Source organism: Botryllus schlosseri, chromosome 10 (genome assembly GCF_051294905.1).
Source record: "Botryllus schlosseri isolate E-star chromosome 10, Bs_hap1, whole genome shotgun sequence".
In the NCBI taxonomy this organism is placed as follows: domain Eukaryota; kingdom Metazoa; phylum Chordata; class Ascidiacea; order Stolidobranchia; family Styelidae; genus Botryllus; species Botryllus schlosseri.
The window spans coordinates 6460151-6487554 of NC_137245.1; the positions used below are offsets into that span (position 1 = coordinate 6460151).

At 39.8% G+C, this 27404-nt stretch overlaps 1 protein-coding gene and 2 long non-coding RNA genes across 3 annotated transcripts in view; 2 read left to right on the forward strand and 1 right to left on the reverse strand.

Moving 5' to 3' along the window:
• LOC145449025 (uncharacterized) overlaps nt 1–27404 on the reverse strand; it is a 567369-nt gene that overhangs the window by 353000 nt on the left and 186965 nt on the right. The window lies entirely within an intron of this gene.
• LOC145449022 (uncharacterized) overlaps nt 1–27404 on the forward strand; it is a 427802-nt gene that overhangs the window by 171355 nt on the left and 229043 nt on the right. The gene's annotated exons all lie outside the window — the stretch shown is intronic.
• On the forward strand, nt 1400–2297 carry LOC145448712 (serine/threonine-protein kinase/endoribonuclease IRE1-like). Its single transcript, XM_080327175.1, has one exon. It carries the CDS (start codon nt 1458–1460, stop codon nt 2295–2297), a length of 840 nt encoding a protein of 279 aa, XP_080183301.1. The 5' UTR covers nt 1400–1457.

The window sequence follows — 27404 nt, forward strand, 5'->3', positions numbered from 1 at the left end:
TTGTGGCTACGAGGATGATATATCGGAGTCGCCCACACACCACCGACTAAATTAATGGAAAAATCATTTTTCAATTCGTGTTTCAACACTGGGAGCATTATTTTCCTCCGCCGGTCGCATTTGTACCGCGCGTAGCTTCGATTAGGACTAACCGGTGACGACTATATCGGTGCCTGAACAGTGAGCATATTAATATCGAAGGTTCCGGCCAACATGCCGCCAGTGATCTTTTTACCAGCGCACTCACGTGAAGTCGTGTGTAGGCCAAACCGCCATATGTCTTGGTGTGTCCTGGTGAGGAAACGGTCAGCGCCAAAATGCCGATAATGCAGCCGCTCTTTACGCATCTGATTAAATTATTTCAACGGCCTTAAGCGATGCTCTCATAATTGCGAATACAGAAAGATTATTTCGATTTCAATTCGGTAAATTGAGGTAAATTGTCTCGCGGACCCCAAAAAGACCTAGGACCTCAGTTTGAGAATCACTGTGTTACCACATAGCTCTATCGGTTGTATGGAATTTTCCTGGAAGGAAAATTACAGTCCCATTGATATATATGCTCACAACACTTTAATTCTCAGAGAGGTGGCCAGACACCAACCTTACGTTATAGTGAGTGACGCTTTGACATGACGCTTCGACTGCCTTGTTTGCCGGGTTAGCACTTGTCAGAGGAGATTTTTCTTATATTTTGCAAAATGAACTAAAATATTCAGAAATGAACTGCCGATAGCATCCGGTTCAATGGCATATTGCAATGGTCATTGGTATTTAATTTCTGTCCACGTGGTATTTAATTTCTGTCCATGTCGCGACCCCAACGGGTCCGTTTGCCCTATAATAGGCAAACGGATCCGTTGGGGTCGCGACATTCGGTTGGGAGCCCCTGGAATACACCAACTCGAATATTCTTCTTCTATTCGATTATTTCGAAAGAATAAGCGTTTCGGAGTTGGGACAAACACCTTTGCTCAATACCTACTACCACCAGACGTACTACGAAATGCGAATACAAAGTACGAATAAAATAAACCGCACGAAAACTCCTGGAAACAGTGGCATCCAGCCATCCACAAACAGATTTAACGAATTTTTTGGTCGCATATTGTCACCGGAGACTGTATGAACTCGGAGTCAAATCGAATATGTTGCCAGGTCTGGTGTTACATCATATTTCTGTACATTATGGGACTGGGGATGTTTTTAATCAGTTTTAAATATGATGTGTTGCTTCTTTTATCAATTAAGAAGCCTTCAACATACTGTATTTTTCAATTGAAGTATAAAATTACAAAATATCTGGCGGACCGGCGGTTGAGAACCACTGGTGTAGACAGTTTATCATATTCAGGCATTGTCACACTGTCATCCAATCAGGTTTATTAGTTTCAGATACCGGCATTGTCCAGACTTCCAGCACCAAACAACCTGTCCGGCTCTCTGATACGATCTACATGCCCGCCACCCCCAAACCGTTATACCCGGAAAAATATATTTTTCTGGGATACCAGCTGCATGCAGAAGGAAAGGAGGAGCAACTAGCCATCAAGTTCCTGAGCAAGACCAAAGAAAAGGAGATGGATCGACTGCTGAAACTAAATCATCATCCAAACATCGTCACAATCGTTGCCTCTGGTAATTCTAACTGGATTATGTGGCACATCTATCTTGCTATGGAGCTTTGCAGACAGAACATGCAACAATACGTCGACCATAAAGACAATTCGCCAGACCCGATTAAGGCTAAGGGATTCTTCAAACAAGTCGTATCTGGTCTCGCATATATACATGAAAACGACATCGCACATCGTCACTTAAAACCAAGTAACATTCTCATATCCGCTGATGGAAAATCTGTGAAAATCTCCGATTTTGGAATCAGCAGCGAAAACCTGGCTGATTGCACAAAAGCCAGGGCCATTGGCACCGAAACTGACGGATTTATGGCACCAGAGACAATTCGGGACGAAACATCGTCCAAATTTGGCTACAAAGCAGATATATTCCCATTGGGTATTAACGGGTACTTTATCATCACCCACGGCAAGCACCCTTTTGGTCCGCATTCTTACGATTGGATCCACAACATCGTCCACAATAAGAATCTCAATATGTCGCATGTTCCTGATTTCTCAAACATAAAAAGGTCCCAGCTTATCGGACTTTTCAAGCGAATGTTGGACCCGGACCCAGACGAACGACCCGCAGCCAGTGAGATCTGGGAAGACGAATTCTTTGCCGGTAAATGTAAAAATAAAAGATTTTCCCTTTTATTCGCGGGATTTAATTACTAGAGGTGAAACCATTAATAAGTTACCGGCACTCACACTTTTAGGGCTGTGATGGTCAATTGGGTTGTACAAAATATACTTTTTATACTTGATCTTAATAATTGGCCGGGATCAAGAGGCATTGCCATATATTTGAAACAAATTTAACAGTTAGTATTCTCTTGAATGAAGTCAATTCTATTTAAATAAGTCACAGCAGCATTTGCATTTTCCATTTCACCAGTGAAACCGTGGAAGCATTACTTTTCATTCATGCATACTGCAACCATTTTTTGGCGTACTGTAACTAAATCATATAATTTACCATCGTAAGTACTTTTTTTGTCAAATGAAATCCAAAATTTTCTACGGATTTGAATGGAACCAAATTTTTCGTTTGACAGTGTTTTTTTAATCGATTGGCACCGGCTGCCATTTTCGAAAAATTTTACTTCATTTTTCAAAATCGAAAAATGTTACCTTCATGGGATTCGAACACCGTGAACAAGGTATCTTTGGATTCAAAATGCCGTCGCGCAGCCGATTGCGCCACTCAAATCGGCACCGACGTCGTGTCTGATTACGTATATCAAGATCAAGCCGAGAAAACGTTGATTAGTCAGTCAGTCAGGTTTATTAATATTTTCATCGTTTCAAAACATCACAAGACTGCGATACAATGAAAAGATAGGAAGGTGTCGAAACAACTTGGAGTAGCCATTAAGATCAGACACCCACCTTAGCCTAGGCGAAGTAAATAAAGAGGCATGCACACTGAATGAAAAGTAATGCAGAGAATATAAGACGCAAGCGACAAAATGGGGTGGCATGTGGCGGAGGGCGAGGTCGATGTTAGGTCGTGGTCCGGTAATCCTGAAGACTGGCTAGTATTGATTTAGAAGAAATTGCTTGTATTTCGACTTGAATGCGGACATGCTCGACGACTGTCGGATAGCCGGCGAGATGCTGTTCCACAATTGGGGTCTGGCATACTTGATAGAGCAATGCGTTTTCTTGTATTCAGTCCTGGAAACAGAAATGTTAAATTGCGAACCTTATTAACCTTGGTATAGGTATTCGATGACGATAGAGTGTTATGTATTGTATACGCACAGTATTCATCGTTCTAACGAGCCCTGAGTCGACACTCTACGTCTAGCAGGCGATAATTTCTAATCAAATCAATACCAATCGTTTTAGTCGACTCGCGGCAGGCCGCCGAGAGAGTGAGTCATGGCAAGTGATGCGCGCATATGGTAACTTCGAAGGCTTATAACTGAAACTGTTGTGAACCTAAATCACTCATTTTAGTGTTCCTAGACGGAGATTATACAGTCCTCACCACAATGATATACTGCAAATGCTTATCATTACTGCAACGTAAAGTTTATGATGTTATTTGGTAGCACTTCCGTCAAATATAAACAACATTTTGTGGGTAATGCACACAGAGTAGTATTGCAGTTATTACGATATATACATAACTAACAACTGTTGTTTGATGTAGATATAATCTTATGGGCATGTACCCTTCACAGAAACAATCTAAGATTGTCTATTACAAACAGAATTCAGGACATATCACTTTATGTTATGGATATTCGTCCCTGCGTTTGACACTACTGTGGTAGTCTGCTGCAATTCTCTTCGCGATTTCCAGAAGCGGCCTTGGGGTGACTTAGGCATAACTAATGTTGTTTACTTTGGCCTGGTAGGTGGAGATTGACTAGTTTTATTGAAAGAGACAAACCGCCAATGCTTATCATTACTACAACGTAAGATATATATTGATGTACAACAGCTCTTTGTATATATAGACGCACGCTTTTGCGTAGGTATAATCGCTGAGTAATGTTGTGCGTATTCCGAATTATACTTGACAATTAGCCGTTATTTAGAATCATATAGGCAACAACAATCCACAGACACAATCTATGAAGGTCTATGGCAATTAGAACACGATATATATCACGTTATGTGACGGGTATTCATCCATCTGCTCGAAGCTGGTACGGTAGTCTGCGGGAATTCGCTTTCCGATTTTCAAATGCAACCTTGAGCGGTGTGGAACTAACTAGTATGGTACGGTAGTTGTTTTAGCAACAAAAATACAGAAGCTGACAATCCCTATTCATAGCAACAAACTACCGGTGGTTATGACGAATAAAACCAAATGTTCGACAGTGTATATAACGGGTATGAGGAACGCGCGTCTGCGAAATGATGCTTTGGCGGATATTGTTGTCACGCGGCCTATCACATAGCTTTTGAACAGCTTATATGTAACTAATATCAGATATGAAGATATGTAGATATGTGTGGACTTGTATGGACACTAGCTTTTCACAGAAAGAAACAACTATTCTCTAAGATGGCTAGAACGAAACATGCAGTACGTTATGTGAGGGTGGTCAATGACGCGCGCGTTGCCGAAACAGTGTATTTTGCAACATATTTATCTACGGTATTTGATATCCGATTTCGACGTCTTAGATATAATATATATCAAATATTGTGGTGGCAATGAACTTGCACAAACAATATCTATCCGCAGAAATAAACAGCAATGACCTAGCACGATTAGAACGGGATATATAGTGTTTCTAATACAGTACGCTTCCCTCTAACGCAGGGGTGGGCAAACTACAGCCCGCGGGCCGCATGCGGCCCGCAACACCGTTCTGTGCGGCCCGCGAGAGTCTAAAGAAACTTTTTAAAAATATTGAGAAAATGCGTACTAAAAATCGAATTAATGCAGGGACCTGATTAATTTTTCTTAGTATATTTCATCATTATAATTCTAAGACAGTAGTACTCAAACTGGTGGGCGCGCCCCCCTTGGGAGCGCAAAAGCATCTGAAGGGAAGCGCGAAAATGACCTCAACTGAAAAAAAAATCGCGCCCCGCGCGATTTATGTCCAATTCATAGTTATTGCTCGGTACTTAGTCTGAATTACATATTTAAAAATCTCTCATCCACAGTCGTAACCTTCCATGCTATCAAACTACCCGTTAGGTTTGCAAGCATCCTGGCTGCGGTTTGTGATATGATGATAAGGGGGCGCGAAATCTTTCACCGTCATAAGGGGGGGTCTTAAAAAGTTTGAGAACCACTGATCTAAGGTAAATACTTAATATCACAACAATGAGATTGACATAATTTGGATCACCAGTGGGGTTTCAGATTGGCAACTCCATTTTTAATTATTTCAATGGTGTGCTTATAAAAAACAATTCCGGCGTGTCTTGGGTAGATTCGTTGTCTGTATGCGTAGAGTGGGGGTAGGGCCTATTCATACTTTATCTACTCATAGTAGAAGCGTGTTTGAAGCTAACATGGTTCTGATTCTATCAGTATTTTGTGTCCTGGAACTGAACCAAAAGTGGAATTAGTAAATCTAAGAACAGATCGCTGCTAACAAATTGAAGTTTCAATTCTGTTCAAAGAATCGGGCCAACCGACTTTCATCTCTATAGTTTTGACAAATTGGTTATTGAGGTCCGCCAGCCTACGAAATCTCGCCACCATATGTTTCTGACGGGTGTACGATATCATCAAAGCAACGTCTGGCTTGTTTTAAATAAACACATCTCCATGTCATCACTATATAATCGAATACCAATATTGTGTTTTGGTTTATAATCCCAATTTGATATAGTGCGGCCCGCGCATGGATTCAGATGTTGAATGCGGCCCGCGAGCTCAAAAGTTTGCCCACCCCTGCTCTAACGACAATGGGTAAAAATACCCACGCCGGCAGGAAACGGTTAAACAACCCCACAATTTCATTTTGAACAACCCGAATGGTCACTGACCAATGATTGTAATTTATATTTCTACAGGCACTTGTAAAAGAACTGCATTCCAGACACAAGTATCTGTACATGGAAACGCATTCACACAACTTCCAAGTAAGATAAGTAATTGGTGGAGTATGTGACCAATCAAGCAAAAAAGGTGAATTTCAGAATGTCTTGTTGTCCGCTGACCAGTGACAGGCGAAAAGATATATGTTTATTTCAATTTGAATATGTTACTAATCTGTGTACTAAAGTTCTGTACTTCCTGGAGCAGTGGTTTTCAACCGGGGGTCTGCGAAGCATTTTCAAGTGGTCCGCGAGACCTCTAAATTTGAAGAATGACTGATAACCAGACATGGGGTGATTACTTCATGAATGTAATCGATTGCGATTACTTCTGAATGACGCGATTACGATTACGATTACAGCAAAATCAGGAAGTAGTAGATTACGATTACATTGGAAAAGTAATCACGATTACTCACGATTGCATTTATTTTGCATCTTAGAAGTTATATTGGAAGACAATATATGGATTGCGCTGAAAAGCCCTAATGAGATACGAACTTCCTTTAAAAAGATGCGTCATTTGCTTGTTACGTCATAATATGCCCATTTTTATAGAGGACGATATATCGCACCCGACGATTTGCATTCTTGCCAGGTCCATGACTGCCGCACCTCAAATTTCCCAATAGGGTGAGGAGCGAACTCGAAGGGGACTCAAAAGTATTTCGAGATTTAATCAACTTTAAAATTCTCTCTAGATAATCTTGATTTTGAAATGCATACGTCTCCCCCTCAACAAGAAAAGCATACATAATTTATAGTAGGGTTGCATTTAAAACAAATGGTTGTTTCAAACATGTTTTGAACAGTGTTTTAAACAAAGGCTTTAGAAAAAACTAAATATTGTTTTTTTAAGTTGTAACATTATGCCATAATTGTGTAAATAATTTCCAGAAAACATGATGTGTGAGCCTACAGACAATTACCACCCGATTTAGCCGACGTATGTCGATATGGGATGGTTGAAACCCTCAAAATAGTCGGTTCAACAGTTATACCACAGATATTTCTTCAAAGGAGCTACATTTACCCTATATTTTCAATTGTCAATGTCAATCCATATTCATGACGTCATGGCTTAAAAAAACAAAAACTAAAAACAGTAAAAAACATGTTTTAAACAAGGGACTTGTTTTAAACATGTTTGCTTTTCAAATGATTTTTGTTTTAATTGCAACCCTAATTTATAGTAATAGGCATTTTAAGTTCCAGTCAATACCGTGCCGCGACACACCAAAAGACATACGCAGTTTCGACCAACACGCGACTTCACGAAGTGTGCTACTAAAGAAAGACCTTGCCGAAACTTAGGGTATGTGTCCATTGTCAGTAGCTGCGCTGGGTGGGCGTGACTAATAGTCCGGTCCTCCCTTCTGAGCCCACAATGAAAATGCCACCCGGACACCACAGAGCATTAAAGACGTGACAATTTGTGTGTGCGTCTCACAAAAGTTTTTCTATTAGTATGCTACGTTTGGGATACAACAATCTTTTGATTATATAACAGACTGGAGGTCACGAATTAACAATATACGCCAAAGTAATTATAACAAGATACCAGACGTTGTAATTAGAGAGGATTAAAAATATTATGACGAAATTCAGTCTTCAACTTGAAAATATCACCCCATGGGGGCCAAAGACCAACGTTTGGACTGGGAGACGAATTGCTCTTTTGGTCCTGGTTCTAGCTACAACCCACGCTATAGAATGATATATGAACCCATGGCTATGGCGGCAGATCCCAATGTTGAGTAAAGAATTGTGAAATAATCATATGAGAATAAGATGATGAGAACATAAAATTCTGCCTTCAACTTAATACAGATATTGTACTGCAAGCTGCCGATACGAGAAACGGCAAAACCGGCTCGGTTATGATATATCAGCAGCTGTTGATTTTTAATGCTTCGTTGTGAAAACCGTAATATTTTATTTGACGAGTACAAAATTTCAAATCTTTGTCTGGTGTACGTACGTACAACATAGGCCTACTGCTCGCCAAGCAGCAACGGTCAAACTGCGTTTAACTAAGCATAACCAAACATGAATACTCAAGTTACTCTTTTAAACTAGGCAGAGTGGTGATTAATTATCCAGTTGCAAGGTACTGGCGTGTGGAACGTGTTGATAACCTGATATACAGCACGGCGGGTGTTCTTACAATTAACACTAATGTACGTACATCGAATATCTATTTACTGTGGATACTTCTTACGCAATGATTAGCACAGCTAATAGGCTACTTCTGACGTACTAATGAGCAATGGCATTTGAAAATCAGACGTTTGTGCTATCAATAAACCTGGTATAATATCTCTTCCTCGTTCACGAATGTTCAGTTTGTGTCATATAGTCCTTATACAAATAAAAAGTAATCGTTCTTTCACAAAGAAATCGATTAGATATGGGATGTAGTCGATTACGATTACTTCGGAAATTTTTCGAATGTAATCGATTGCGATTACGATTACTTGAAAATGCTGTAATCGTCGTAATCGATTACGATTACTAATCGCGATTACCCCATGTCTGCTGATAACTAGGGTGATTTTTTTTTGACATGTTAAAATAAGTCAAAATTGAAGCATCAGGTCTAAAAATTGTCAAAATTGTTTACAAAGTCAAAATTTTTTTGACCCCTGCATTTCGTTTGCATCGAAGATTTTGCACCGTTGGGAAACTTATCATTTGATATTTTACAGCTTGTAGAGTACTTTATAGGCCTACGCCTCCGACTGTTGTAGACGGCTCATTGTCTGCTCATTGTGAATCATAAACGGTCAAGTGAAACGTATAGGTCAGGGGTTCTCAAAGGGTGGGCCATGGCCCACTGGTGGGCCACAGAGCATTTTGAGGTGGGCCACAGAGCTATTTAGAAAATTTCAAAATTAATGTAGGTTTAGTTATATTTCTTACGTAATTCACTAAAAATATATTCATATTATCTAATTATACGTAGGCTACATAAAGTTTTTCATCCGACTCTGACTAGACGTATAGTGGCACGTATGAAGTCAGCATGTACAAATCGAAAACGTTAGGGAGAAACGGTGGCTTTTTCTACTGGCTTTGACAACCTACGGCTAACAGCAACTAAAATAATTTCAAGCGTATAATAACTGGAAGATAATGCTGAAGTAACCAAGTATTCCGGCAGGGTCATATGTCGTATGCCGTTGAAAGGGGTCTGCAATGAACTCGCAATGAAGTGCAATTGATGTGAAGATTTACTGTACTACGGCAGGCCGTATTATTGTAAGCTAAAAATAGCCATAATTGCAAATTATTAGCAACTTCTGGCGGAGGTATACTGCACCACCGCAGCAAATCTTAATGGATTGAGGATTTATCGGAGCGCATTAATCTTTGAAGTCGGTTTAAAATGTCCGGCCTGGAAATCATTGTACATAATGAAAGAGTCACAGGAATAAATTGTATCATTGGATTGAATATTCTGACATCGCAACTTCAGTTGTTTTGGTAGACATACCAAGTACATCATGCATATTGAAAAATCTTTCTTCACTTCTCTGTAGTACCCCATTCACCAATGAATTGTTCGATGCTGGCCCAGAATGATTATAATATTCCCCACAATAGTATCACTAAAGTCCCTATCACGCAGTGTGGGGATCTGATCATTGTGTTTCGCGACGCGAATGGAGCAGCGGACGAAAATAATCTACTTAGGAGTTTTGGCTGATGATCTACCAGGGCCGTAACGGCCGCATCCACACCCCCAATTGGGGGAACTCGAAGGGGCCCAAGATTATTTCGTTGGTCGTTTGTTGGAGGATATTTATTCAACTTGAATTTTTTTTCGCGCTTCGCGCGATTTCATATCCCGGGAGATCGAGATTTAAATATCATCAGTTAAAGAAAAATGCACATATTTTAGAGAAATAGTCATATCAGCGCTGTCCATGACCACGCATTAAACAGGATTATGACTCTAGTATATCAGGTGGGCCACAGCACATTTTTAAACCGGAAAATGGGCCACGGCCAAGAAAGGGCTGAGAACCCCTGGTATAGGTTGACATGGTGTTATGGTCAACGTACCTCAATATCCTAACTGAAGCAAGACGTGTGATTAAAAATTGTGATGTAGATCAGTGGTTCTCAACCGCCGGTTCGCCAGGTAAATTACAATTTATACCTTAAATTCAAGATTCAATGTAAAAGGCTTGTCCATTGATCAAATAAATAAAACATCAAATTTTAAACTGATTCAGAACTTCTTGAGGTAACACTAGGGCTGGAAACATGTTCGATTTGACTTAAAGTTCAAGACGTGTCATTTGAAGACATGCGAGCGACAAGTACAGAACAGGTACGAGCTGACTCATCGCTAAACAGCGCAGTTTGTGCGAGCATTCGTCTTCGATTCATTCATTTTGTGCAGTACCGTAACCGGGGCACCCCAAACCGCTTTAATTGGAGAAGGGCTGAGCTTGAAAAGAACCCGAAATTATTTTGCAAATGAACATCAGGGTTGTATCCAAGTCATAAGGTTCCGAGTCACAAGTCAATCTCACTTTTTTAGTTTTGACTCGAGTCAAGTCGAGTCATTTTCAATTCACCACCGAGTCAAGTCCGGGTTCAAGTCACTGAGTAGACTGTCGAGTCCGAGTCATAGTGTTCTGACTCGAGTCCGAGTCCAAGTCATTGTGTGGACTTTTCAATTTCGAGTTTATGTCATGTGAGACCCACTTTTCACAACTCTACTCGGTGATATCGAATGCTTCTCATTCATAATATTCTCATTTTCGTCACTTTTATCAGTTTCGGGTAGCATTTTCAAGTAGGCCACACTAGTATTGATAGACGAAATAATATCAGCGTGATACCTTTACTATTCTTCGAAATTGCAATGAAATGCCTGTCTTGGTAGACCCAGTCTCGAGTCATATTACTTGGTCCGAGTCATGTGCAATGACTCGAGTACAAGTCGAGTCAATACACAAATTGACTCGAGTCATCACAACCATGATGAACATAAATCATAGCGTATTTATTTGAAACTTTTTCCAACATTTATCAATTTCTTTTCGCTCTTTGCGCGATTTAGTGTCACTAAATGTCTTGCATATTAGGTGCCCGTCTCCGAGAAATACGCGTGATTTATAGAAATAGGCATTTGGGCGTCAGCCATTACCACGCCATGACGTACCAACACATAATAATGAAGATTAGGCTAACATGGGACTCCGAAAGGCGTGCCAAAAATACGGCAGCGAGAAAACCGATTCAGTCATGAATGGTGGAAAATTTTCGCTATTGATGCGATTAAGCTACTTAAACTCTTTGCTTACACTGAGTAGAATGAATGTGCTCACAAGTACAGGTGAAAACATCCTCCCAACTGTGGCTTTTTCGACCTGTGGGGCACAAGATCAACGCTTTTGGAGGTTGGCTGACGAAGTGCTTTTTCGGCACGGATTGCCGGTATAGTTACTGTAAGGTGTTTTCTTGCGTCACGCACAGGGCTGCGGAGTCGGTAAATTTTACCACCGACTCCGGCTCCGACTCCACACCTTTTCATTATACCGACTCCGACTCCTGGGTCTTTAAACGTACCGACTCCCGACTCCGACTCCAGCATTATTACCAATTTACTTCGAAAATTATATGCCACATTGTCGGTTGAATGACTATCATACAACCATTAAACATATTCAAACATATGATTAACGGTGGCATGCTAAATTGTTTCATTGTTGCAGTAATACAATGTGTGTGTCCTGGTGAGTAGAAGTATAGCTAACCAAAGTATTATAGGGTTAGCTGGCTGACTACTTAACCTGGAGTCCTGTACTGTATCCTGGTGAGATCTTCTTAAGACGCCGATATACACAAGACATACGAATATATTTCAGACGTTGTTACAAGTAGGTTTAGCAAATGAGTCTCCTGATTCTCTCGAATCAGTAGTTTTATACTAGAGGCAAATTCCTCTAGAACAGGATGTCTCTCAGTTACGAGATATACACATTTCATGGTACCAGAAGACCTCAGCGATTTGCCCGATCATCTATTTAAAAAACGTTATCGGAAATATATAGTAGATAAGTATAATTGACAATATGCCGATTTTGCAACTACTGTCTGTTGTTGAAAAGTACCGTATAATCTACTCTATTGACCCTTTTCTGCACTGCTGTCTTGAAACTGTAATATTTATAGCTCGTGTAATCCTTGTTGAATTTTTTTCTCTGCTTTTCTTGTAGTTTTGTATATTTATTGTCATTTGTTTTGTGCCATTGAATATAATGTGTATACTCCTTCAGGTGGCGACTGTGTACTAAGGCCTTGCGGCCCCTCGTCGTCATCCTGGTCCGTACCGGATTTTCACTGGTGTGACAAATAAATGATTGATTGATTGATTGATTGGTTGAACGACAACAGGAATCTGTTACACAGTCCCTTCAATGAAAAGGAAACTTAATTAGTTAATTAAGTGGAAAAGCCAATTACACAACCATGAAATAACAACATCAATTTAAGATATTGAGTCCAATAAAAAAATACGGAAAGGGTCTAATAGATCAGGGATCCCCGTAACCGAAATCTTGTGTCCAATTTGATTTCATTCGAATGTAACGTTGACAGCTCGAATTATCCACTATGCAATTAACAATAAAGAAAGATTTGCTAAATATCCTTCCTTTTTCAAGTTTTTATAACATGGACTCTCTAATATCCTGAAATGTATGAATCATTGAAATATGGCAGATATCCAATCCTGTATAATAAAAATGTAGATAAAAAATCCAAGTGTAGCTCTTGTGTATGATTCAACAACTAATAAAGAGATTGAACTCACTAATTCTGTCATTGCACACTATCCTGATTACCAGCACACACACTCTTACTACTAATAGAAATTTGTCATAAATGGAATTTAGTTAGGTAGTCAAAGACCATAGCCTATGTCTAGTCTACATGAACTTAATCAAGTATTCAAGGATTGGGACTTGCAGTCTTTCTTAATCATTTGTTTGACCCAAACAGCTAAGCTACACTACAAATATTTTTAATTTTGTCAAGTGGGAAGCATCGTTTGGTCATATTTACATCATTTTTACAATTTTACAAAACCAGCTGATGCATTTGCTCTGTCACAGTATCATGGTATAATTCCAAAAATTGCATCAATTTTGACTGCATCGCGAAAACGCATATTGCGATTTTCTTCCCCTCTGCAACTGAGTTGTAATTTGCAAGTAGTGTCTAATTTTATCTATATCAGGGGTGGGCAACTTTTTCGGCCAAAGGGACACATGAGATTTACGGACCATTGCGTGGGCAACTGGAATGTTGATAACCTTTTTTTAGTCGTCCAATAGGAGCGAACCGAATTAGGTAACATTGCAAACAAGACTTATATTAATGCGCTCTAAAATTGATAACAATATGTCATGCAACTGTGCAGAGCGCAATCAGGGCCTGGTCGCGCGAAGCGTGAAATCTTTAGGCAAGATCAAATATGTTGCTAACATACATTTGGGGTCGCATCTGTATACCACTGGGCTCATTTGGCAAGGACAGGATTAATCGACGTTTAGACATAGCAAAATCGACCCTATCAGTGAAAATGCCTCTATCATTTTGTGCAAATGTTTTGTCGACGATCTCGCTGCGAGTGCACAAGCGAAGCCGCATGTTGGACGACACGTTATCTTCTAATTGCGAATATAGTTCGACTCAATTCTGTGAATAGTAGGTATTTATAATTTTCAGAAGGGGGCTCAAATACTGAATGCAAGAAATCTAGTGACAATGAATCATGCGAAGTACCGAAAAAAATTTCAAGTCAAATAAACCTGCTATGAAATATTATAGTTTACGGTCATATACGAAGATGTGGAAAAAATGTGGCTGGCTCCTGGATACGTCAATGCGTCAGAACTGTTGTTTTAGTCATCATCAAATTTCGCGGTCATGCTAATCAAATTTTGGTGGGCCTTGCAATGGTACCTGAAGTCATAAATAATTTTGAGAATTACCTCGCAGGCCACACCTAACCTTCTCGTGTGCCAAATTTGGCCTGCGTGCCACGGGCTGGCCGCACCTGATCTGTATGGTCATTGATTACAGTGATTGGTGGTACATAAAAATTCTATTGAAAATTCTTTGAAAGCAAATGTTTTCATGATAGAGAAGTTGGAGTCGGAGTCGAAGTCAGGGTCATTCTTACAAACTCCGACTCCAGTCAGTATTTTCCCACCGACTCCGACTCCAGCTATTATAATTTTCACGATTCCGACTCCGTCAAGCAAAAATTACCCAGACTCCGACTCCACCGACTCCGACTCCACAGCCCTGGTCACGCATTGTATTCGTAGTTTCCAGAGTAGCCTATGCGTCCGGAGGCAGTGGGAAATGAACAAGGTAGCACGACAAGGTGCTTGGTTCGACTCCGAAACGCTTCTTTATCGATATTGTCAAAGAGAAGAATATTGTTCGAGTTGGCGTGGTCGGTTAAACCCACGGCCTTCGGTACGAAAGACTGTAAACGACTCTCGGCGGTAGCACGTTTATCTGGATTAAGGCAATTTTACATCAACTCAGCAGACTGACTACCATAAAATCACCTGGATGCCATCGTGAAGATAATTAATCACGATCAAAACCCTCCAAATGTCACTCTCTAGCATCATATAACTGCAAAATACGGTTGCATGCTATACATTTTGGCTTAATTCAATTTTGAAAGTTCACCGGTCCGCCAGTCATTTTTTTGAAATTTTACCGGTCCGCGAGGTGAAAAAGGTTGAGAACCACTGATGTAGATAACATTTTCAGAATGAAGCAACACGGTGTGTCACCAACAGTGTACGCACAACTTCAGTGTTGTCAGCTAACTGCTGCTGTTGAACGTTCTTTCTCCATGCTTGGCAAGCTATTTAGTAAGGACAGACACTTTCTACCCGAGAATGTAGGAAAGTATCTTTCGTTCTACTACAACAAATTTTAATTATTTCTACCATAATGGGGGATGTAACTTCATAGGGCCGGATTTCGTTGAAATAAAGTTTTTGCATGTAAAAAAATTGTCAGTTGGCAAGTCAAAAACGTTTTATTCAGGCCAAACTGCTTCGTAAGGACAGAAAGTTCCAACCTGAAATGAGATAAGTAGTAGTAAACAATTTTAACATTATGTGCGAAAACGCCTAATTTGCATACTTGAAATCATACTTTTGTCAAAATTAAGTTTTTCTATATCAAAAAAAGTAAAAATTTTGATGTTTTAGGTCGAAATCTTCTGTTTATTAGGTAAAAAAAATTGGCCTACTGATAACCAATTTCTAACTTTTTTAAATTAGGGAAATCACAAAGCAGTTTCGCTTCAGAACTGCGAATGCTTCGGCAAGCATAGCACATCAACTGAATGGCGGTGTGACATTAAATATTGTGTCTGTGCAAACTCAATTTAATTGCCATATTTCAAACAGCCTACTGATACAAACATATTGCTGTTTTAAGATATTTTGTTGAGGTTTGTTGAAAATAGTTTTCTCTGGTCAGTCTGAAAAAGGGGGTTAAAACCTCATCACGGAATCCATTTTCTCCTGTGATATACATAACCACTATTCCAGAATATCTTGATGAGTGAGCTGCTATAGAGAAATGACTAGTTTAGTCGTGATAACTTCATTAAAAATCTGTTAGTCAATTTTGGTGTCATATATGATGCGATCGTGCTCAAAGGTGTCGTTGGAAGCCGTCAGACGTTAATATTACATTCGCCGCCACAGCTACCTATGTGGAAATGGATTTTCGGCACTCATTCATATCATATCGAAGGCGTGAATTTTCGAAACACGACCACGTATTTCAAGAAATAGGAATTTTAGCAGCAATAGTCCCTTCGAAATAATAAAAGTCAATCCATATTTATACATAGTATTAAATTAGTTTCCAGAACGGTCGTCAAGGTGGTTTTTTGTCCGTATCAATGGTTGGTCACGCTCGAGTCACCTCGCCGCACGCGAGAAGAAACTGTATCACGAATCATTCTTTCCAAAAGCGGTCGTGCTGTAAACTGGGCTTCCACGCCGCTCTGAATCTGACTCTAATTAATGTAATTTCTCATTTAGAGTATTTGCCAGCGTATTTTTTAACGGTATGATATAGTCTGGGTTGTTTGATCGACATTCTACAATACACACAACGGGAAACTTATTGTGTCTGGACTTATTATCCAGTTAATTATACTCGAAGTCAGCCATTACTCGCAACGATCGCTCCAGTCCAACTCGCCGTCGAGTTGTAACAGTTCTGTGAAGGACTGATTGTGTCAATAACAAGGATAACGGTCCTTTTGTTGCTGTTTATCACTAGCCTTGAGTTGATATTTGCACAAGACAGATGACGGTTGAACGATAATTGAGCTACATTTGAACTAAAACTTCAGGGGGTCTGCGGAGGTTCGTCACGGTCCAAAAGGGGTCCACGAAGGCAAAAAGGTTGAGAACCACTGTCCCAGAGTGTCTTTAAAATTGAAATTTCTTGCATATCCTCAAAATTGACCTCGTGCGTAAAAAATGTACAACAATCTGAGAACCCGTGTGCTAGTGAAACATTGATGAATGGTTGCAGGTGACTACACTTGATGGAATGCGATGGATATTAATATCTCATATGAACGCAGTTGTAGGTTCTCTTTCAGATGAATCATCGGAGACCGACGAATCTGCAAGCACTGACAGTGACTCTATCCCTGTATCCAATAAAACAGGTAACGTTTCCGAGAAATTCAAAATCTCTTCTCAAAATGTATTTCTAAATTATGAACCGTAAAGCGGGGTTACTTCGGACGTGGCGGCTACTTTGAACACCAAGCAGTAAAACTTTTAACTAGTTATTGACGGAAAACTGTTGCTGCTGGAGTTCCAATTCTTTTTCTTGCAGCAACAGCACCACGACTAGTCTCAATAAAAGGCGGATTCATTTCACTACCAGATAAACTTGACCCATCATCGATAAATAAATGGCGTGGGTTAATTTCATCAAAATCTATGTTTATTAAACTTCTTGCAGCCAAAACAAGGATAGCATGTGAGCCATGGATTCAAAAGTGGGCACCAGAGACCTCTATGTCTCAGCAGGCTCCCCCTTCGATCAATATAAGAAAATTTCATGTCCGAAGTTACCCCCTCCTATTTTCTCAGAGTGGATTAACTTTGAACAGTGAAAAATATGATATTTAGAGCTCTAGAAAGTGGCTGCTTCATCTGTGTCAAAGTGTATCATTGACTATATTTATAAAGACTAGCCTGGTGGCTTTTTAAAATGGAATGAGCAGGTTATTGAATCGATTCGCATTCGGTTGGAAGCTACTTTAAAAATTTATCACATAGGCTACTCTTGAAGATGCGCCTGCTGAACACGGTATAAATTATGACAAAATATATATATCTGAGAACATAGGAAAGGTAAAATGCATATTTTAAAAAACAGTAATATATTTGAAACCGGCAATAAATCACAGTAACAACCTCATATTTGTTGATGCCGGCAGCTGGGTAACCTGAACACCGTATGTTATTTATAAGTCCCAATTGCAGAAGACATGAGGGGAAATTAAGATGAGGGATAATACGAAGGCACTAGCCTTCCTTAACGACATCGTGCAACAGGCCAGACTTGTACTATTTTGTTTCATTTCCAGGCACTGCTCTCCTCAGCTCTGACCAAATAACCCTCATTTGAGAGGATTTATAAACAATAGAGTGAAAAGACATAAAAATAACTACACTTAATTCCCAAAAATATGGTACTTATTCACGACAATGAAGAATTTCAATTAGTTAATTCTAATCTTTGCTCCATAACCCCAGAAAAACACAAAACTTTCCTTCCCTACACTCTACCGTTTCCAAGATATAAACTGTGAAAAATTGTCCAGAGTAATCCCGCTTTGTGGTAGATCTTAATTTGGTGCTCATTTATTTCTGGTATTTATGAACTTAAGTTCTTCTGACTGAAAATAACTGTAGTCCTACTTATATCAAAATGATCATTGATCAAATACACAAGACTGCACTATAGTTACCAAGTTTCTGAGTTAGACAACAAGATAATTTAGGCTTATTTAAATATTATTAGAACTAGAATTTTTACAGTTAGAATTAAAACGACTGAATTTGCAAAAAATTGGAAATTGAATGGATTTCCAAATTAGGGAGAAATACAACAAAGATCAAGTTCAGTTCTTATCAAATCAGACTTTATTCTCATATTAGCACAAGGATGGCAACTGTCTGTACAGCAAGCTTGGCTCAGCTCAGCTTGTTTCGTATGAGACAGTTCTCAAATGGCATTCTCCGGAAATCCAGAAATTTGATTAAAAATTAAAATGAGAGAATACAAGCATTTCACAAATTAGGCTAGAATTTGATTATCGGCATTCAACTCTTTGGTCTAATTTAGCGACTAGAAAAGTGGTTCTCAAACTGGGGACTCCCCCCCCCCCCCCTTGGGGAGCGTGAAGGCATCGGAAGGGGGCGCGAAGCTCTGGTCAAATGAAAAAAAATTTCGCGCGATTTATTTTCAGCTTTTCAGCTCATAATCGTTTCGCTGTGTACAGTCCCAATTTCATATTTGTGAATTCTCTCATCAAATGTCACAACCTTCCGTGCCATCAAACTATCCCTTGGGATTGCTAGCGTTCGAGTGCGTTTTGTGATAAGGGGGCGTGCGAATTTTTTCACTATCATAAATGGGGCGTGTCTAAAAAAATTTGAGAACCACTGGACTAGAATTATCTAGTTGAGATGAGAACATTAGTTGTGTTGTAAACCGAATGAATTTTTACTAATCAAATTACCACTCATTTTTCCATAGTCAATCAGCCCCAGTGTCTTTCTCTCGATGTTAAATCTACCGCCAATCCAAGTGCTGAGTCAAATCTTTTCGATATATGATTTCTTACTAATGGTGCCTTTACTGTTGTAGTGATTGTAATACGACTAATCGGACTTATTTACAATTGCGGTAAATATAAAAAAATTCAGAAAGAATCTCCGACACCATTGTTATGTTTCCTCTGAGGAGATTAACTACATCCGGAAATGTGTATCAAGGAGAAGTATCCAGCAGCGTGCTGGGCAGTCGCCAATGTGCAATTAAGTTCATGCCAGAATCTGATCAGAGTAACGAAGAAAGGAAAATACTTCGAAAGCTTGGAACTCATAAACACATCAACTTACTCATCCAATCTGGTGTCGTCGACAGTATATTCAATGCGAGATATCTAGTGTTGGAACTATGCTATAAAGAAAATTTGGATCAATATTTAAGGAACAGAATTTTTGACTTACGACAAAATTTGGAATACTGCTCTCAAATTATGGAAGGCATGGAATACATCCACCAAAAATTGATTATTCACAAAGACTTGAAACCTTCAAACATTTTACTCGCTCTGAACCTGCATTGCGTGAAAATTGCCGATTTTGGTATAAGCCAAGAAATGAAGTCTGTACGTTCGATGGTTTTTTGTGAAAGTAGGTTTGGTACTGTTGGATATCGACCCCCTGAGAGTTTCGGAGACGCTTACATATCGTTAAAATCAGACAATTTCTCTCTGGGAGCTCTCTTCCATTTTATCATGAGCGATGGCAAATCTGCATTCGGACCCGAGTTCGATATGTTGGATTTCAACATAATCAAAGGCAATGTGGATATTGCGCACCTGATGGTTCCCAACCCAAACACTTTCACACATTTATTGAAATTGATGATGAGTAAAGACCGACAAAGACGTCCGACTATCCGACAGATAAAAGATCATCCGTGTTGGAAATTAGAAGAGAAGGATTGTAAATTTGGTAAATACCAGACAACATATGCCTACAAGTTAGAACATAGGCTACAACATAACTCTAGGGTACTGCGCTACTGAGGCATTGTATTTCATCATTTTGAACTATCATGTTTAGTGAGAAAACACATCATTTCAAGTATGGTAGCCTTCGTGATATGATGTAGCCTAACTCTTACAGGACTCATCATAATCATAATACAGTGATATTGGGAAAATTCCATTCAGCAATGTAAACCTCTCTAGTTTAATCTCCAACCATCATCAATACTGAATATGGTATTGAGCTACATATTCATCACTCAGTGTTTAGACGTAATCCTGTAAAACTGAATGCCGGAAATATTAAAAATATGATGAGGAAAATAAAGTATCTCTAATTTCATGTTATATGAATCAAAATTCTATATATATACATAATGTCATGTATACGATGTGTTGTCATACGTCAAAACAATATAGTGTTCTTACAGATGAGTTTCCCTATTCTCTATAACTTGCACAACGCACATGGACTACTAACAAGCTTCGTACGTAGGCTATATGGTGATGCATGATGGGCGTTTCGTGCGTTAGCCTGAGTCAGGTCAGAGTGATGTCCAGACATGATTCCTGATTTTATTATTATTAATTGTGAAAATGGGACATTGCGGCGCTTATCACCTTATCAGTCTGGTGCGCCATGGCAGAAAATTTCGTATTACATGTCGCAAATCTTTTACCTAAAAAGAAATTGCGTAAATCAACACATTGCTGGCCAGGACGAACTCAACTAGAGGCGATAGAAGTTCTGGCCGTACGAGAAGGTTATCTGTGGTGAACTCAAATTTCAAGTTCAAGCAGAAATCAATCAAATATGCTCGGTGCCAATCATATTTTGGTCATGCGAGGAGGAAGTGATCCTGATTCCTGATATTTAGCGTCAGATTTAAACAAAATATGAGCATCAATTATATTCAGATTATGGATGCACAAAGGAGATTGATGACTCCAGTGAAGAAGTACATTCATCCCAGTTAGAAGATGCCGAACCAGCCACTGAATATGAAAATGCAAGTGAGTTGTTCAAAATTCTGGAAGCAGAGGAAGAACGGATACGCAATAATAAGAGTGAGTGAGAATCCTGTAACTATTATGTGGAATTGTAAGAGTATGCTCAATTTATTCCCGGGCTCTTTCGACCGCGGGTTTGACTCTTGAAAATTTTATGATTGAAAATTATCCTATCCGAATGTATTGCTCGAAATAATGAAATACGCCCATTGTCCCAATACGGAAAGAGGATGGCATCATTATATGACATTTAGTAAATGGGGCTTTGAGGTTGCGTTAAGATACCCCTGTTCCATAGCAACATCATCATTTGCATTCCATGTTGCTGTTAGACTCTAACACTGTGGAAAATGGTTAACTCCAGAGATGCAGCACTTCGAACGCAGCTCTCTTATTCATCTTGGTGGAGACTTGTCAATTGCCGTCACGAATTTTCAGCAAATCCCTTGACCAAAGCAGTGGTCCCATAAGATGGAAAAATCTATTTCCTGCAAGACTTCGCTAATTAGCCAATAAAACAGAGAGGATGTCATCCACAGAAGTATTGTATGTCACAGCAAACCTTCAAAGCTCCGATTGGAACTCTGCAGTCGCAATCGCTCCTTATGACTTCTTCGCAGAGGGGTAGGAATATGTCATTCCCAGAAAATTCAACATTGACCTGATTAAAATTAGTTTCTCACGGTATAGGCAAGGGAGCGAGGTTTTTGACTGGATTTAATACATGTGACCCATTCAGAAAAGATAATCGGGCTCCGTTACATCCCAAAAATGAACATGAGTTGGCGGGAGCATGACATTGCTGTTTCAAGTTCAACTTATTCTGATCATTTCATGTAATTCATTAAAGATGTAGCGATTGAAATGACTGGATCAGTTGACACTGACAGTGAGGAGGTGTCGTATGTTGTTGCTTGGTACTTGGGTGGATGTAGTCGGGACTGGGTAAGCCAGAAATACGTATTGCATCATTTTGGCGGACTATGTGATTGATTGCGCTTTAAAATTGGCGAGCTGAGTCATGACCGGAGTCATAACAACCCCCGAAACCACATGCAAATTAGCATCGCATCCACTTTTGAGTGATACGTTATGTATGCGTCATATTTATGATTTGCAGATAGGGAAGTCAATTTATCGGCCGAAGGACTGGTGATAAATCAGGAGCCTGTTGAAGGCGGCCCGCGGACATCCGGTTTCCTTGTGCGGTTTGCTGGCGCATTCTCAAAACGATTCCTGTCACAACGACGGCCTGCGGAAGGCCCCTCGCAACCAATATATAAACCGTCGAGTAAGAAGCTATCAGTTTTATCGGTTTGATATCTTGCCTCTTCAGCGTAAGGTGAAGACAACTTGATCACATCTGTTACTACAACTTCAGATATTTGGTTAGATTTTAATATACTTGGAGTCGGAGTCAAAGCATTTTAACAAACTTCGACTCCAACTGCAGTATGTACTTCCCCAACTCCGACTCCAATGAATGCTACAAAATTTCTATGACTCCGACTCTGAGAAAATATAACGAAACGCCGACTCCACAGCCCTGAAAACGACATACATATTAATAAGTAGCCAAGGCAGCATAGCACGAAACTCAAAACGCTGCGCCTGCTGAGCCCCCTCGAATGAATCCACCAAAGTTTTTGTCGAAGTTTAAGGATAATACATTGAATATGTCGGCAGCAATTTAATAAACAAGACATTGTAGTTTTAACGATAGGATCTTCCTCGGTAAGCTGTCATAGGCGTGGTTGAACCTACTGACAAGAATTCCAGGTTTGGATGTTTTGGGTAGTCGGTGGAAGATTAAGAGCGATGATGTAAAGATTATATGGAATAGGCGAAAGTAAGGAATTAAATTATAAAATGAATAAATTTATCAAGATAAGCGGAGGGAAATAATATAGTACCATGAACATGACTTAGTCCAAAGCAACTCTACCATAGCAAGTCACGTCGTCAGGAGTGGTAACGGTGCGGGTAGGGTGTATTATTTTCTCCTTTTCTGTTGCAAACACTCGTAATGCTTACGACCCGAAAGAGCAGTTACGCATTTTTTTTGTGTGTTGGAGCCATGTTTTTAACATACCAGCATTGTATCCATTTTGAGTCTTACATTACCACATTCTCAAAACGATTTCGTTCAGAACGACGTCCTGTGGAAGAATCTGCGACAGAATTCGTGTGGCGTTATCGAAACAAAGGACGAGTGAAAAAGTGACCCGTTTTCGTTTCGTCATCAACCTTGAAATCAAATGATGGAATGAAATGTTTTCGCAGACATTTTGGAACGAGAGGCAATGACGTAGGACAGATGAAACATCCGTGTGGCCTTTCCTCAACGGCCTCTGACGATATAGTAGTTGCAGATTTCGCCAACCATCGGATTCAGGTTCGTTGGTTCTGTTTCAACATCTTTAGTATGGCTAGAACATACTTGCTTCAAGATCTTCGATGTGAACGGAAAAGTGAAGAGAATCTTCGGGACCGAAGGATCATCGGAAGGTCAATTCAGTTTTGTGGCTGATGTTTCTGTGATGCCACGTGGACGGATTGTCGCCTCGGATTTGCACAATCACCGAATACAAATCTTCGACGAACAAGGAAATTTCGTTCGAAAGTTCGGTTGCGAAGGAGCAGGTGCAGTTGATTGACGTGATTGGTCGATGAATGTGACGCCGATTTTAATGCAGGAGAACTGGACGGACCTCGTGGAGTGGCAACAGACGACAAGGGTTTGATTTACGTTTGTGACAGAGACAATCACCGAGTTCAAGTCTTCTCAGACGATGGAAAGTTTGTTCGGAAGTTCGCTTCGGATCGTTTGAATGAACCGACATATCTTTCCGTGACTTCAAACGGCAGAGTAAGCTCAGGCTACGTTCTATTTGAACTCTCGTTACCTTTCACCATTTTGCAGGTCGTTGTCAGTGACTCCGGCAATCATAGAGTTCAAGTTTTCGACTCGTATGGCCGCCGTCTTTTCCAGTTTGGAACGGAGGGAAATAACGAGTCTCAGTTGAAGAGTCCGCGAGGAATTGCCACGGATGAACACGGCAATATTATCGTCGCAGACCGCAACAACAATCGGGTTCAGATCTTCACGGTCGACGGAGAGTTCGTGTCTTGCTTTGGGAGCAAGGGTTTAGAACTGGGACAGATGAATCGGCCGGAAGGAGTTTGCCTTTTGTCAGACGGGAGAATTGCAGTCTCTGGCTATGACAACCACAGAGTACAAATCTTTTGAGTGATTAGATTTTGGTATTCGAACTGCTCCTACTTTTGGATGCCTTTATGCAAGATCACTTTATGGAAGGGTGGTGCTACTACGCGAGACTTTGTGTATTTTCCAAAGGTCATAAACAGCGGCATTGCAAGACAATAAACAGACCCAATCAAGGTCAAGAAATTTTTCAGACAAGTCATGTCTTGTCTCGCATACATACACGAACACGGCATCGCACATCTTGAATTAAAACCGAGCAACATTCTTATACCTGTCGATGGAAAGTCTGTGAAAGTCTTCGATTTTGGAATCAGTGAAGAGATCCCGGCCGATTGCACAAAGGTCATGGCCAATTGGTCATTGGTGCCGGAACGGAAGGATTTATGACATTGGCGACAAATCGGGACTAATCTTCCTCAAAATTTGGCTAAAAAGCAGATGTATTTTCAGTGGGTATCAACGGATACTTTATAATCACCCACGGCAAGCACTCGTTCACTCCCCTCTTTTACGATTGAATCCACAACCTAGTCGCATCGGGCCTAAAGATAGAAGACCATCTTGTCTACGCGATTCTGTATGCATCTTCTTGATAACAACGGGGAAGCGCTAATGCATTGCGATCGCAAGCCTGAGGCAAAGCAGTCCCTTCAATTGAGCCCTGGAAGCAAAAAATAAACCCAGCGACATGAAAGACGAGGCGCATAGGGAGGATATCGCGTTGATGCGGAAAAATTCGGATCACATAAATATTGCTCATTGAAGTTCTTGCCGGAAAGTCTTACACTGTGTGTGTTTTTCATATTGCATCGAAATTATTCAATTTCAACCACATATATTCGTAGTAGCAAACTTTGAGCTATCGTCAGATGTCAGTAAAGACGCATTCCTATATTTCGCAGTATTCTAGTAGATTTTGCCAACTTCCTCAATCGGTGATGATTTTAGACTACTACTTTTACTTAATAGTTTCAAGTTCTTTAGGCAAAACTAGTCCTACCATTCGTACATTTTACCGACTTAAAAATGGCTACTTCCACTTCCAATTGAGTTTGTTGATACTTCTACTCGAGAACCAGCAATGATTACTCTGGCTATACCACTGGTGATGGGTCCTCAACGTCAAAATACCAAAACGAACTTTGCGAACCGGCAAACTTTGAAAACAAATTAACAAAACAAAATGTCATAATAAATCAACCCAAAATGTGATTAGGAAGAATGCATGCAACTCAAAAGCAAACATTGTAATTTTGGTTTTGATGCTACCTATAATATTACACAAGTGTACGTGTTTCTTTCAAGAGTTTCTGCAAGGCGGAATCCCATTGAATAACACTAATTTGATTTTGATTGATCATTTTCTTTTGAAGGAAACTGCTTGCTCACATCGATTATACTGACAAATGTCGCTGAATTGTTCTTACATTTGCCCAATTTTTTTTTAACTCGTTTTGGCTTTTACATATTACTGATGTTTCATGATTCATAGGCTACTTATAAACAAGTGATTTGTGGTACAGAACTTCAGAATAACGCGAAACAATAACTTCATATTGTTAATTTATTCGCTAAAAGCTTTTCGACTAACTCTCATCAGTAGCGAACGTTAGTGATGGGGTGAATCAAATTCGAAATGTAAGAAATATTTTGTCTGTATGACGTAATAATAACAAAAACAAACAACTAGTAGACGGGCTAGAAACGGTAGTAACGGTACAAAACAAACGTTAACGAGTACATATTCGGTTATAAATAACCGAAAACACGACATATAACATTAATGAAATATTCCAAGAGTGTAGAGGCGTTCCTTCTGGCGACAGAGAATCGGCTTTCGTAGCTTTATGATCGTAGATTCCAGGACCTTTAAATGAAAAAGAGAACGGCCACGAGCAAGTATAGAAAATTGACTGTCATTGTAATGATCAGCACATTCTGGATGGGATAACAGATGCTGTCCAATAGCCGAATTACAAGCAGTAACTTGATCATAATCACGCAGTGTGTCAACAGACTGCGATGAAGGAGTTGGAGAAACATTATTTATTCTAATTTGCCGTGGGACATGCTGGCGAATTCTTTGCTGCAAGCGCTGAGACGTGCGACCTACATACCGACTGTCACATCGGCACGTGTATTCATATATTATGTTGCTTTGATTTGTCGCAGGTAGCACATCCTTTTGCGTTGCAGGCATCAGAGATTTCGTCATGAAGATTATCTGAGGTTCTACTTGTGAAAAACAATGGCTCACTGACGATTTAATTTGTTTTTCAAACCTGTTGGACACTTTCCCAATCCAAGGAAGATGCAAATAAACAGGACATTTTCTAGGTCCAAACGGTTTAACTTTTCTGAAATCTTTGAGTTTACGATCTATGGTCATTTTAATGATATGATCAGGATAACCATTTGACTGAAAGATTGACCGAATATTCTCCAATTCAGAATCAAGTTTGACTTTACTACAAATCATCAGAGCCCTGTGTACCAGAGTTCTTATCAAATTTACTTTACGTTTTACTGGACAGAAAGAATCCCACGAAATGTATTGCCCACTGAATGTAGGCTTACGGTAAACTGATGTAACAAAATTAGCACCCGTCTTTTCCACTACAACATCAAGGAATGCCAATGAATTATTAACCTCTTTTTCCATGGTGAATTTCAGTGATGGGTGAAGACCATTCAATTTGCTCAGAAACAAATCACACTGGGATTCATTTTCAAATATGGCGAAGGTGTCATCAACATATCTTTGATACATTAATGGTCGATCAATATCTTCGAATAACCGTTTTTCGTAATACCCCACAAAAATGTTAGCCAGAATGGGACCAAGCGGCGATCCCATTGCAACACCATCGATCTGTGTATATATGGTGTTATTGAAACTGAATTCGACATCACAAGTGATCAATCGCATTAATTTAACAAAAGAAGACCTTGAGAATGGAGGAGATGGAAGGACACCACCATAGAGTTCATTGGCACAAATCTCTATAGTCTCTTGAACTGGCACGTTCGTGAATAAACTAGATATATCAAACGAACACATAGAGATTTCGGACTCATTGAGATCAACATTTCGAATGGTATCAGCAAATGTGAACGAGTCACGAATGCAGTTACCACCATAGAA

Coding starts and splice junctions, on each gene's coding strand:
- LOC145448712 (XM_080327175.1), top strand. CDS start 1,458: ATGCCCGCCACCCCCAAACCGTTATACCCGGAAAAATATATTTTTCTG.